The 13233-nt window shown below is 47.6% G+C and overlaps 2 protein-coding genes across 4 annotated transcripts in view; both read left to right on the forward strand.

The window, feature by feature from the left end:
- The window catches only part of Hoxc6 (homeo box C6), a 37923-nt gene extending 25701 nt beyond the window's left edge, over positions 1-12222 (forward strand). For 2 of the 3 annotated variants that reach the window (XM_063263014.1, XM_063263015.1), the window contains exons 2-4: positions 9355-9472; positions 9622-10545; positions 11021-12222. In XM_063263014.1, coding sequence (XP_063119084.1) covers positions 10107-10545; positions 11021-11376 — 795 coding nt within the window. In that variant the 5' untranslated portion in view covers positions 9355-9472; positions 9622-10106 and the 3' untranslated portion in view covers positions 11377-12222. Of the gene's footprint in view, positions 1-9354; positions 9473-9621; positions 10546-10650; positions 10700-11020 lie in introns of those variants that run through there. The other variant, XM_063263020.1, reaches the window with a different exon arrangement.
- Positions 9680-12222, forward strand: Hoxc4 (homeo box C4). Its single transcript, NM_001109884.1, has 2 exons — positions 9680-10545; positions 11021-12222. Exons 1-2 carry the CDS (start codon positions 10107-10109, stop codon positions 11374-11376), a joined length of 795 nt encoding a protein of 264 aa, NP_001103354.1. The 5' UTR covers positions 9680-10106; the 3' UTR covers positions 11377-12222.
- Positions 12223-13233: the final 1011 nt, after the last annotated feature.

A 13233-nucleotide genomic window follows, 5' to 3' on the forward strand; every position in this document is an offset into this window, starting at 1 on the left:
TACAATGAAATACCTTTGCCTTCTCCAGCCTCAGAAGTCTCTTTGCTCAGACATTAAGGGAAAATTTTTTTTAAATGGAATACTTGTTTAACTTGTAAAAAGTCAACTTTCTAGTTGGAAAACTGTCTTTCTCTCTTTAACTCTGTCTCTGTCTCTCTGTCTCTGTCAGTCTCTCCTCTCTCTCTCTCTCTCTCTCTCTCTCTCTCTCTCTCTGTGTGTGTGTGTGTGTGTGTGTGTGTGTGTGTGTGTGTGAGAGAGAGAGAGAGAGAGAGAGAGAGAGAGAGAGAGAGAGTAATAAGGGGTCAGATCCTTCAGATCAGATTGTGTTCCTGTGGAGGATGGGGGTGGCTAAGGTTTTATTGAGGGAGCTTTTCCTGTCGTGAGTAGAGATGGGTCATAAACACCTAAGGAGGCTGTTTTGATCTGGTGAGTCCTCAGGAAATAGCATCTAAGGTTTTGCTTTGTAAATCACTCTGCTCCCAGGCTGGCTGCTAGATTGGACTGCACTTCCCCAAGCCCACCTAAGGCCTCTCCTTACCTCCCTTCTTCAGTAAACCAAAGAAGAAAAATAAAAGGACTTTCAGAGTCCCCCAAATCCTCCACAGTAAGAAAGGGGCCAGTTAGTGACTTCCCCTTGCCCCCAAGACACTCAAAGTTCCAGCTGTAAAAATCAAACCCTTCATTTTCCTTTCCCTCACGCAAGTCAGACTCCTTAATCTCCAGGAACTAATTTTGAAGACAAACAGCTCCAGAGCCTGAAAGGTAGAGATCCCATGACTCCTGCATCTCTCAGCTGTCTCTTTGTACCCTTTCCCAAGAAACAAACCCCTTCTTGACAAGGCGTATAAGAGACAGAAAGTACAGGAGTGAGGCATCTAGAGAACTCACCTGATACTATAACAATGGTGAGAACTGCTGGCTGTGACTGAAAAGGCTGTGTGGAAAGTCCACAGCCTTCAAACAGATCTCTCTACCAAACTGAATAGATTTTGCCTTAATGGTTCTATTTTGAAATGATGATTAATGAGTCTTCAGGTACCAAACCACTTCAGTCCCACAGTTCTCTTCCCATCCTGAGGTGTGGGTCTACTGAGCTAAAGAAAAGAACAGACCTCCACCTCCCTCTAAGTCTGGGCAATATATTTTTTTCTTTAAGACTACGTGGCTTTGACTGTCCTGGAATTTGCTCTGCAGACGAGGCTGATCCTGAGCAAGTGCTGGGATTAAAGGTGTTCACCAGCACACTGAGCTTCAAGCAACATCTTATCTGGACACTTTTAGAGTTTCAGGCATCCACTGCCAGTGAAATGCCCTTACACATAGAAAACAAACCCACAAATTACATAAATTCCTGGAGTCTTTCAATACTGCAAAGTTAGTTTGTCCTCATCCACTTCTCAGAAAAGACACCCATAAGCAGCAGAAAAACCCCCTCATTCTCAGAACAGATACACTGCAATACCCACATCATGTCTTTCTTCATAGAGAGCAGAGTAGTTCTATAGCACACATGAAAATTCTCTTCTAGACTCTTCTGTGTCTCTATCATGATGTATGCTTCATATCCTTCTCTGTTCCACATTTATATGCAGATTTATAGATCTTTAGATTTATAGACCCACAGTGAACTTAACAGTCCTCTGTCAGATTCTTGTGTGCATATGACCAAACTTTCTCAATAATTGTTGAATGTATGTGTTCGTACAGCTGTGTCTAAACATCTAAGTGAATATTTGGAGTTTTCCCTCCTTAGTTAGAAAGAGCTGTGCATGCATGACTCGGTTTCTATTTTGAAAATTTTATTTAGATTTATTCAAGGTTCTTAGCCCACAAAATACTACACATTGAAGCTCTGTCTGTGGAATTGTTTATAGGTCATTTCAGTTTCTCTGTAAACTTAAAGTATTTGAGCATCTGTTTAGAGATAGTTCCCACAACGTATCTGGGTCTAGGGGCATAGAGTTTCCCTAATTTTTTCTTTAAGTCTTTCTGCAGTTGTCTGCTCCCCCAACACTTTCTGACTCATAAAGGTATCTGGTGAGTGGGGATAGGGGCCAGTGCCAATTAAAGCGAGTTGCCTATTAAAGCGAGTTGTTTTATCCACCTCCAAGATTATCTCCAACTCTGGTCCAGCTGATTTATGTGGATTCTGAAAACCTTCCATGGGGATCATAGCCTTCTTCCAGGCTGTAGCTGGGATTCGAGGCCCAGTTCCAGCTTCCCAATTTCGGTACCATTCAAGACAGCTACTAAAATGAAAAGAAAGCCACTGCAGAGGCCCTGCACATGGGGGTGAAAGATGGTTAGGTACACACACACACACACACACACACACACACACACACACACACACACACACACAGGATTTTTGAAACTAGGATGAAAATATGTTTAAGTCCTAAATATTTTTGTAGGTGCCCAAATGATGCCAGGGGCCATTGTATCACCCTAAGCTCCCCTCCCGCGTTGTTCTCCAGTGCCCAGGGCCCAATTAAGCTGGTTGCCTGCTCGCAGCAGCCAAGCTCTTATCGGCGGGATTGATGCCGCCTCAGCTCCTGTATATCATTTCCAAGATTTTTTCTGTCCAACTCCACGACTGCGTTGGCTTCTGCGGCTTTGACTAATGATTGCTACAGATGCCCACGTCTCCAGAATCCTAATAGCCAGGCAGACTGACTCTTATTTACCCGGCGACGTTACTGTGCAGAAGGGATTTGGGAGGGAGGAATTGGGGCACCGTAGGTCAGGGGGCAGGGAAGAGGTTGTGGCCAACCCGAGCTTCGCTGAACTTCCGCATGAGAGAAGCGTCCCGACCCCTCCTCTCTCTGTGGAAAAACTGCACAGTATCATAAAAAAAAAAAAAGCTACTAGTGACTCATCAATGAATGAACACAGCGATGGGAGAGGAAGCAGGGAAGTGTTTATTAATCGTAAATAAAGAGATGGAGCAGAAGCCCAGCAGTTGGGGAAAAGGATGAAAGCTTTTTCTTTACGGATGGGGAAAAGGGAGCAAGAGGTCGGCCGGCTTTTTCTCCGGAGAGGCTGAGTTCTAGACTCTACTCCTCCACTTCCACCCTACCCTAACCCATTCCTCTCAAATCTAACGCGTCTGCCCTTTCCCCTTCCTCGCCTCACCTGCAGCTTTTGAATGGAGTGGGCTGGACCGCAGGGTCCCCCGGACCGAAGCCACCTGGAAAGGCTGCCGTCTGCTGCTGGGGCGGCCAAGTTGAGGGGCCTCCTGGCAGTGGGGTAACAATCCGACCCTATCGCCTGATGCTTGTTGGGGTCCGCAGCAAGGACCTCAGGGCCTGTGATCCAAAGGGCGGCAGAGCTCGTAGAATTGTGGCCAGATATAATTCTCAGGGTTGCTAGTTAGCCAGTGCCAAGCCCAGGTGTTCACCAGGCAGAAAGCTGCGAGTCCGAGCCCGCGTCCTGCCTCCTTTGGTCTCAGGCTTTCTCGCACTTTCTTGGGAACAAATAGAAACACAAACCCGCGGATCCCAGCTCCCAGGCCAGGCGCCAGGGGACAGCTCAAACTGGGAGGCTCACATCATCAAGTGACTCCGAGGCGGGTGGGCAGGATCATATTGTCGCAGCCTCAGCGCGCCCAGGACTGTGTGGATTAGCCATTTCTTTGGAGTGTAAGGCGAGGCGGCCTAGGGACCTCGAAAGGCGCCGGCAGCCGACACATCTCGGGAGAACTCGGGAAAACAAAAAGGGAGCCGAAAGATTTAAAACACTCGGAGACAGAGGCATCCCGAAGAAGCCCTAGAGAAAATCAATCACGTAATTAGAACAGGGAGGGGTGAGGTTGCGGTGGGGGGGGGTTGTCCGAGGTTCTGTGGCCTAAGTGTTGGGGACTCGAGGTAGCGAGCATGCGGGTGTGACTGGCCTGTCCGCCGGGCGCGCCTAGCGGCTGCGGGAAGTTCAGAACTCCTTGCTGTTGTTTCCCGCTGGGTTAGGCAGTGGGAATCCTCCCAGGCTTATCTGGAGGCTGCCACAGCCCTTTCCCCCGCTTCCCTGGTTTTAAGCTGTTAAGAAACTCATTAGCAGTTAGTTGAGGCTTCTCCCTGATCCCACTGGTAACACGGATCTGCTCAAGCAAGTTTGACAGAGAACCGGGGTAGCACCTAACTCCTCTGGGATTAAGACAATGCGGGAGAGATAGCACCCCAGTTTGTTTTTTTAGGCACTTACTCATCCCTTTCGCCTTGTTACACCAACCCAAGATCCAAGGCATACCTTTTGGATGACTCCGGTGATTAGACTGAGGCTTGGAAGGAGGCCACAGGGCTTATTACAGGGGAGATTTTGGGCTGAGCAAACTGGGCCCCTTTGACCAGGGTAAGCGAAGGAAAAGGCACCTAGAGGAGAGAATGAGGCGCTGGGAGCTCCATTCTGTAAAAAGAAGATGCAGTTATTATCGAGGTTAATAATGGCAATGATCTGCTCTGGCTGGGTCAAGGACCGCGCTCGGAACTGTGCAATCCCTTCTCACAGAGGATCTCTAGGGATTTCAAGGGAAGAATAAAATGAAGACCTACCCTATCTTACTGTGACCTTTCTTCTCCCACCTCTAGAGAACTCCAGAAAGAAAGGAAATCTTACAGTTTTCACCCTCTCATCCCCCCTCTCTCCAGCTCACTGGCTGTCTTGTCTTAGTTAGGTCTTGGGGGTGCACCCTTCTTGTGAAGGAGCAGAGTTCTTTGAGTACCTAACCAAGTTCACAGGAGTCTTACTGTGCCCCTAAAGGAGACCCAGGAATCCCTTAACCCTCATGAAATATTCCCTCTGTACTTAGTCCTTGATCGTCTTCTTGGCCTTTGGTGCCTACTCTCTCTTGTGACTGGAAATTCTGAGGCCAGGAACACATTAGAGCACCTTGAAACACCCTGTGAACCCTCAAAAAGAGTTTTCAGTTTCCTCAACTGTGGGTACCAAGGAGCCCTCTCTAACCTATGGCCAACCTAATCCTTAGATTTTGTTTTCAAGACATATTTAGTCTCCTTTGAAAGTTCTAATAACAAAAAGTTCAGGTTTCAAACCTCCAACAGATTAGCAAGCTTCTTCCTAATCTGTGGGTCAGAGTTTACAACAGTATTCATAAGTAAGGGTTGCATCAGAGAGAAAGGGATACCTCAACACAAGTCTTAATAGGAGATATAATCCAGGAGCTTTGAAGGGGGGGGTGACCCTAGATGGGATGAACAGAGGGTGGGGGGAACCCAGCCTCTAACTAACAATTTCTCCAGCATAAAAATGAAGCATCAAATTCGTTAGCCCAGGGCCTTCATTTTTCCCCTTCCACATTATAACTAGTTATTGAACTCGCTGGAAGATCTAAAGGCCATTTGCGAAGAGACAAATTTCAATGGAGTTTCCCCATCAATAACCCCATGGCAGTGACCTATTGGAACAAGTCAAACACCCGAGGTGAAATGCAGGTCACTCTGTCTAACCAATATTAAAATGCGGCCACTTTTTAAAAAGCCACTTTAAACGAGATTTGAGGAAAATTGAATTCCAAGGAAGGCAAGGCGGGGGACATCTGCAAGAGGACTTTGGCTATGGTCTCCGAGCAAACAAGAGAAATTCATCTTTAATATTTTAAAGGGAACAAATTAACATTCTGTGATTTCTTCTTTTTTCTTTTTCTTTTTCTTTTTCTGAGACTATCAGCAGCTCCAGGAGGGTGAAAGAGGTTGAGTATTTTCTAGTGACACATCCAGGTTATTAAAATCATTTTAGACCAATTCATTACTTTTACTGACAAGAGATTTAAGAAAAAAAATCAATTAAGCATTTGCATATTCTTTTGCATACATTAGTCCTGCCTGCTGGCATTAGGGAAGGACAAAAACATACATATACTCATGACACACAGAGAGATACACAAAGGGAAAAATTGGTGTAAGAATCTTGTTTTAGTTTGGGGTTTTCAAGTTGCCTGGGGGAGAAAAAAAAATCAAGTTGAAATGAATTGCCTGATTGCATACCATCTAAAAGTCAATTTATTTGAGGAAAAGGAAAGAAGCATGCTGTAATTTGTAATCCCTAAAACAATACAAAGCACATACATTAAAAAGAAAAAAAGAAAAACAGCCTAAGCCCTGTACGTCAGAGAGTGGGAGTGGCCTTTATTTTCCTTCTTTTTACTGTCTACATCCTGAATTGTTTTTATTTTATTTTATTTTTTCGTTCCTCAGAAAATCCAGGGAGTATAAGGTGGGATTTTACTGCGGCACAGAATCTGTGGAGCTGCCTGCCGAGGCACCTCAGCCAGCATCTTGTTACTGGGGAGGGGAGGAATATGGGTTAGCCAACGGTCAGTATGGTAATCCAGGCACAATAAGGCCTCTCACAACAATGGACACATATTTTTCTTCAGTGGTGTCAGAAGGGAAGCGCTTTGTACTGAAACATGTTTCCGAAAGAGAAACCAGATCGAGATTTAGAAAGAGGATGGGGTGTGGGGCAGCATGCGGAGAGCGTTTGGATGCTGGCAAGATGTGGTCAGAAAACATAAAGAGTAAAACTGGGACCAAGGGAAGTGAGGGCAGAGCCTTTGGGCTGGTGAGGCAGGAGGCAGGAGGCAGGAGAGGGAAGCACAAAGGAAACCAAAAGATACACTGATTCATCACTGGGGAGGGCCTCTTTAGTACCCCCTCCTTCATCAGTTAAGCCCCTGCTAAGTACAAGAATCTTCTACAGGAAAGATTCCCTTGTTTGTAACAATGTTCAGGTAAACACGTTGTGTGGGTCTGTGTGGTGAGGTATTTAACCCATGTGATAAGCAACTTCCTTTTCCTAAGCTACAGGATCCCCCAGAGAGTTTTTGTTTGTTGTTTGGTTTTATTTTTATTATTGTTATAAAGGATGTAGATGAGAGTAGACACATTTGGGGGATTTCATAGATTTTTACTTTCTTGTTATTCATGCTGAATTAGCTGTGTAAACCTGGAATAGGAACTCCATTTATTAATGGCTGCACAAAAGGCATTTAATATTTTAACAAATATTAATAGCATTACGGATATGTATTTGTTAATCATAATAACCAAAGACAAACTTGGCATTCAGTTTGAGGCATCTGAACCTGTGTGTATTAATTTAAACTTGCCCAAAGAGAGTTTCCTGGACTCACCTGCAGGAGCTAAGAAGTCTAGGAGGTATAGGGGCAGGTACCACTTTGGATAATGTCTTGGGAAGGTTACCTTAGTAAATTTGAGGCTAGAACTGAAGAAAAGAAGGTTGAAGTGGGAGGCAGGGATGGTAGGAATGAGGCTGGGAAAGGGAGAGGCAAGCAGACAGCTCACCTTTGCAGGAGGGGAAGAGAATATTCCCAGATGGGGCAGAGTGAGGCAGCCCAGCCAGGTACAGGCCTAGAAAGGAGATCAAGTTGAAGGCTGAAGGAGCTCTACTTTTTCCTCAGTCTTCCTACCCCTGTTCTCTGGGGCTTTGGAGGGCCATGTGAGATAAGTGGGGGCAGTTGCTTAGGCCTCTCTAGAATGGGATTCAGTAATAGCTTTCCTTTATCTACCTCCAGCAACTTGTAGTTCACCCCTCCGCCAGCAGCAACTGAGGGGGATGGGGGTGGGGAGAAACAAGAGACATGAGAGTCAGAGAGACAGAGATGACAGAGAGACAGAGACAGACAGAGACAGAGACAGAATAAAATTTAAAGTCTGCCACCAACAATATTGTATCTGCATTCCCCTCACTCACAGCCTTGAGCTCCTCTTCCAAGCACACAGCGGTCCTCACACTCAGGCTCAGGTCCAAAGGAACAAGGATTCTTCAAAAGCTCTGGAAGTTTGGGAGTCTCCTGTAAGAGATGTTTGACCACCGGGGAATTCCTGTTCCCTCCCCATCTGGTAGAGGTGGGGGTGGTGGTGCTGTCTCTTAGGAAGAGGGTATCTAGGACTTTGAAGCACCAAGTCATGGGGGCCAAGCCACGGTGAGCCCAGGCTGGGGCTGGGGCCCTAAGTATTGAGGCTGGGAAAGCAGCCAGAGGCACAGGCCCAATCTGTGTCTTTGGGCTTTACTGTGGTTCCCTCCCATTATAGCCCTCAAAGTGAACCCCAATTTGGAAGAGGGGACCCTCTCCCACATCCCAAAGGTGGTGGGAAGAATGTTGGGAATCTTCTATTTTCAGTATCTCCCTAACGGGGCTTTTTTTCCCTCCTTCTTCCCCCTCCTCATTCCCTTAATTGCAGATGTTCTAATTAAACCCTCAAATAGTTGTTATGCTGTTTTAAAAGGTACTTATTCAAGTGTCAACCAGGCTGGGCTGGGAGGAGGCAGCATAGGGCGGCGAATTAAAGGTAGATTGACTAATCACGGCGGCGATCATAATAATAAAATCAGAGGGAAAAAAATCACATTACGACTTTTCGTGGAAAGGAGGGAGCAGGCAGCCAGCGGCCGCCAGCCCTGTGCCGCCGACACAAAGAGTGCGGGCGATTCCGCGAGACTGATTTATGACGTTTTACAGCCCTATAAAAGCTGTAGCGACGAGGCAAGCGCTCCTACCACCGCTGGCAGATTTAGTCTAATAAATAAAACATAAACAGTTAACTTTATGTGTCACTTTTATTGTTATCAAGTAAAATATAGCCGAGCCCCGGCAAGCTATGATTTTAAACTATAATTGTTATCAAGTACAACAAGGGGACCTGGCTCCCACCCTGGGCTTTCCCCTCTGCTGCCCCCCCCCCAACTCTGAGTTATAGAAGATCAGTTAATTGGAGTCTGATGACGAGGCCACCCCTAGCTGAGGAACCAGCGGCTGGAAAAATAGTCCTTCCTTGCCCCTTCTCTCTTCCCTGACTCTGCCACCTCCCATGAGTATATTCTACGTGTGGGTGGCAGAGGGAGGGAGGGCAAGAATAGGCCGGAGACCCCTGTCCTGCCTCCAAAGCTTAGGTACCTCACCTCTTCGTTTTGGAAGGCAGCCTGGAGCTGGCTCAGGGGAATATGTGTTTACATGTAAACACACGTGTCACACAGAGGCTCTGCCCACACAGGCCTCCCTCGAGGGTAAGACATGGAGGGAAAACTCTCAGGACCTTGGGTCAGGGCACTGACTCCTGGCAGATGTCTTATCTCTCTTCACTCTTCTTTCTTCTTCTCTCCCTCTTCTCCCTCCTCTCTCTCTCTCTCCCCTCCCTCCAGAGCTGCTCGGAGCCAGTCTGGCAGGTGCTGTGAGGTCAGCAGGCCAGGGATCAGGAATCATACATGAGCCATTAGTAGATCTCCTCTGCTTTGGGGCCTGGGCCGGGAAGGACAGTGGGTAGCAGGGGTGTCAAGGTTTCTGAAATCTGCTTTTGCCAACCACTTCCTGTCTTTCTTCAGAGGGGGCTCAAGCCCTAGACTTCCAGAAATGACGTCAGGATCATTTGCATCCAGCTGCCTCAACCTGCCTAGTACCGCTGGGACCCTGTCTCCAAGGCCCCTTGGCCAAGAGGGTTGGGTGAGTGTGTATGGTAGAGGGGAAATGGGCTTCAGGATCCTTGGATGGGGTAGGGCAGCTCAGGCTCTCCAGCCTTCTAAGCTCAGCCTGGGCCCCTCCCCATCCAACCTCCACTGAAACCCTCATTGAACTTCCTCTTCCTGCGAAAGAGGGGCGCTGCCCTATGACCTACACAGACTGCAACAAGATTTCCATAATGGAGACCACTGGAAAGGCACTGGAGCCGAGGCCCACCGGGTCCACTGAAGGCCGGAGAGGAGACTCTGGGTGGGGGCTGAATCACAGCCTACCAACAGCCCCCAATGCCCAGACATTGGAGTCGAGCTGGGAGCCACCCATCTTCTGCAAGGGAGGATTGTCAGTCTGGTGGGGTGTGCAATGGTGAGCACCCCAGCTTCTGCCAGCCATCCCCCCACCCCACCCCCTCAGCAGCAGCAGCACCACACACACAAAAAATTGGATACATTTTGAATAAAGCGATTCGGTTCCTTATCCGGGGACTGAGTTGCTCGGTGTGATTGGCCGGCGGAGTCACATGGTGAAAGTAACTTTACAGGGTCGCTAGCTAGTAGGAGGGCTTTATGGAGCAGAAAAACGACAAAGCGAGAAAAATTATTTTCCACTCCAGAAATTAATGATCATGAGCTCGTATTTGATGGACTCTAACTACATCGATCCGAAATTTCCTCCATGCGAAGAATATTCGCAAAATAGCTACATCCCTGAACACAGTCCGGAATATTACGGCCGGACCAGGGAATCGGGATTCCAGCATCACCACCAGGAGCTGTACCCACCACCGCCTCCGCGCCCTAGCTACCCTGAGCGTCAGTATAGCTGCACCAGTCTCCAGGGGCCCGGCAATTCGCGAGCCCACGGGCCGGCCCAGGCGGGCCACCACCACCCTGAGAAATCGCAGCCGCTCTGCGAGCCGGCGCCTCTCTCAGGCGCCTCTGCCTCCCCGTCCCCAGCCCCGCCAGCCTGCAGCCAGCCAGCCCCTGACCATCCCTCCAGCGCCGCCAGCAAGCAGCCCATAGTCTACCCTTGGATGAAAAAAATTCACGTTAGCACGGGTAGGCAACTTTGCTTTTTGCCCCCCTCCCTTCCCGGGCGCTCCCCACCCTCCCTGGCCCCCTCTGGCCCCGTCCTCCTTTCTCTCCTTCCCCCTCTCTCTCCAGGAGCGACTCTGGGTTAGCACAATTGAACTGGATTTACGAGCGAGAATGGGTAATTACATCCCCCATAAATTTTATGGCTTAGCTACTCTGGGCAGTCCGAGCCATGTGCTACGATCTGTTATGTATGTGTGAAAACTATGCTCGCTTTCTAAGGGCGCATAAATAATTCAGTGTCGTTACAATGAGGATTCCCCTCTTATTACACTACAAAGTCTCTAGCTTCCTTCAACTTCTTTATAACCCATTTAGCTTGATGACTTTATTTCCACCACTCCCTCCTGTTCCTCAAAGCTGAGGATGGGGTGAGGGTGGGGGCAGGGAGCCTGCTGCCTCTGAACCCCACTATTTGCTTCCCCTCCCCCTCCCCCAGTGAACCCCAATTATAACGGAGGGGAGCCCAAGCGCTCGAGGACAGCCTACACCCGGCAGCAGGTCCTGGAATTAGAGAAAGAGTTTCATTACAACCGCTACCTGACCCGAAGGAGAAGGATCGAGATCGCCCACTCGCTGTGCCTCTCTGAGAGGCAGATCAAAATCTGGTTCCAAAACCGTCGCATGAAATGGAAGAAGGACCACCGACTCCCCAACACCAAAGTGAGGTCAGCGCCCCCGGCCGGCGCTGCACCCAGCACCCTCTCGGCAGCCACCCCCGGCACTTCTGAAGACCACTCCCAGAGCGCCACGCCGCCGGAGCAGCAACGGGCAGAGGACATCACCAGGTTATAAGACATAACTTACACCCCTGCCCCCACCCTGTGCTCCGTGCCCCCTCACACACAAATTGACTCTTATTTATAGAATTTAATATATATATATTTTTGGTTCTTTTTTTCTCTCTCTTCCTCCTGTCTCCTCCCTTGTCAGTTCCAAACAGACAAAACAGATAAACAAACAAGCCCCTTGCCCTTTTCCCTTTGCTGTTAAGGACCCCTTTAAGCATGTGGTGTTGTCTTAGCATGGTACCTGCTGGGTTTTATTTTTTGTTGTTTTGTTTTGTTTTGCTTTGCTTTGCTTTTAAGGCCATTGGGGGGTATTTATTTTTTAAGGAAAAAAAGCTGCAAAAATTATATATTGCAAGGTGTGATGGTCTGGTTTGGGTGAATTTCAGGGGAAATGAGGAACAGAAAAAGGAAAGGGAGATTTGTAAGTGGATTCTCATCCTCTCTCCTCCTCACCCCCCCTCCCTTTCCTTAGGCCTTTTGCATTGAAAATGCACCAGGGGAGGTTAGTGAGGGGGGGGAGTCATTTTAAGGAGAACAAAGCTATGAAGTTCTTTTGTATTCTTGTGGGGGGGTGGTAGGAGGGGGGAGGACAGCAAACAAAGCTAAATGCATCTGGAGAGCCTCTGGGAGCTGTTCAGTTTGAGGAGCCAAAAAATAAATAAATAAATAAAAATGAACTTTCAGTTCAGAGAGGCAGTCTATAGGTAGATGCTCCCCTACCCCCATCGTGGTTATTGTGTTTTTGGACTGAATTTACTTGATTATTGTAAAACTTGCAATAAAGAATTTTAGTGTTGATGTGAAATGCCCCCGTGATCAATAATAAACCAGTGGCTGTGAATTAGTTTTACGTCAATGTCTGATGGTTTCTTTTTAATCCCCCTCCTTCTGGCCTGGTGACACCTCACCTTAGTTGCCTAAGTTTACACTGAACAAACACACAAAGGTTAACACTTGACTTCAGGTGTTCAGTGCCTATTGAAAGAGAGTCTGGGGTAAGGGATGTGGCAGACTGTGGAGGATGCAAATGTCCAATCTCTGACTTCTCAGGGAAATCAGACCTGGGGGGTCCTTACAGTGAAGCTGAATGTGGGGTGGGGGGTCCTCACTTTTCCTTAGTCAGACTCAGACCCTTCTTTTTCATTCCCCAACCCCTCTGTCCTTTAGACCTGCCAAATCTACAGACTAGAAAGCAAGTTTAGGGAAAGGGAAGGGGAAAAAAAGTTTTCAGGACTTCTTGGGGTAAGACATGGAGGAAGATGTTCCTTCTTTAGTTAGGCTCTCCTAAAGGGATAAGAGGGTTTAGAGCTGGTAATTCTGAAGCTGCAAGGTGACCTGACAGGGTGGCATATTTGTTTGCTTAGCCTTGGGAAAAAAGCTAAAGTGGAGGCCAGAGGTCCTGTAAGGTCTTTTACATGGATAGGCCTCAAAGACTGATGCCTGGAGTAGCTGGCAAAGGAAGGACTTCTATGTTTTTTCTGGAACTTTTGATCATGCTCTGCCAGGTGTTAAGAAAAAATGTTGGGGATCCAAGGACTACACTCTTCCTATAATCTCCTATGTGCTGGAAAAGCTGAGCGAGGTTCTGTGGTTCTAAGATACATAAAGTTTTCTCGATGATAGGAAGGTGTATAACCAGAAGGAAAGAAACAAATAAGACAAAGAGAAACAACTAAAGAACAATTCAACTCAAAGGATCCCAGGTGGTTCTATCAGGTCCTAGAGACCAGACCCTAAGCTAAGCCTGCTCTTTTAAATTCTATTTTATTTTATTTATTTTCAGTTAGGGCAAAGCGAGGAGAGCAGTTGGGAGTATCCCCCCTAGGTTATTGATCCAAACTTCTGGGTGGAGGGCACTCAG

This window comes from Rattus norvegicus, chromosome 7, assembly GCF_036323735.1.
Source record: "Rattus norvegicus strain BN/NHsdMcwi chromosome 7, GRCr8, whole genome shotgun sequence".
Classification (NCBI taxonomy): domain Eukaryota; kingdom Metazoa; phylum Chordata; class Mammalia; order Rodentia; family Muridae; genus Rattus; species Rattus norvegicus.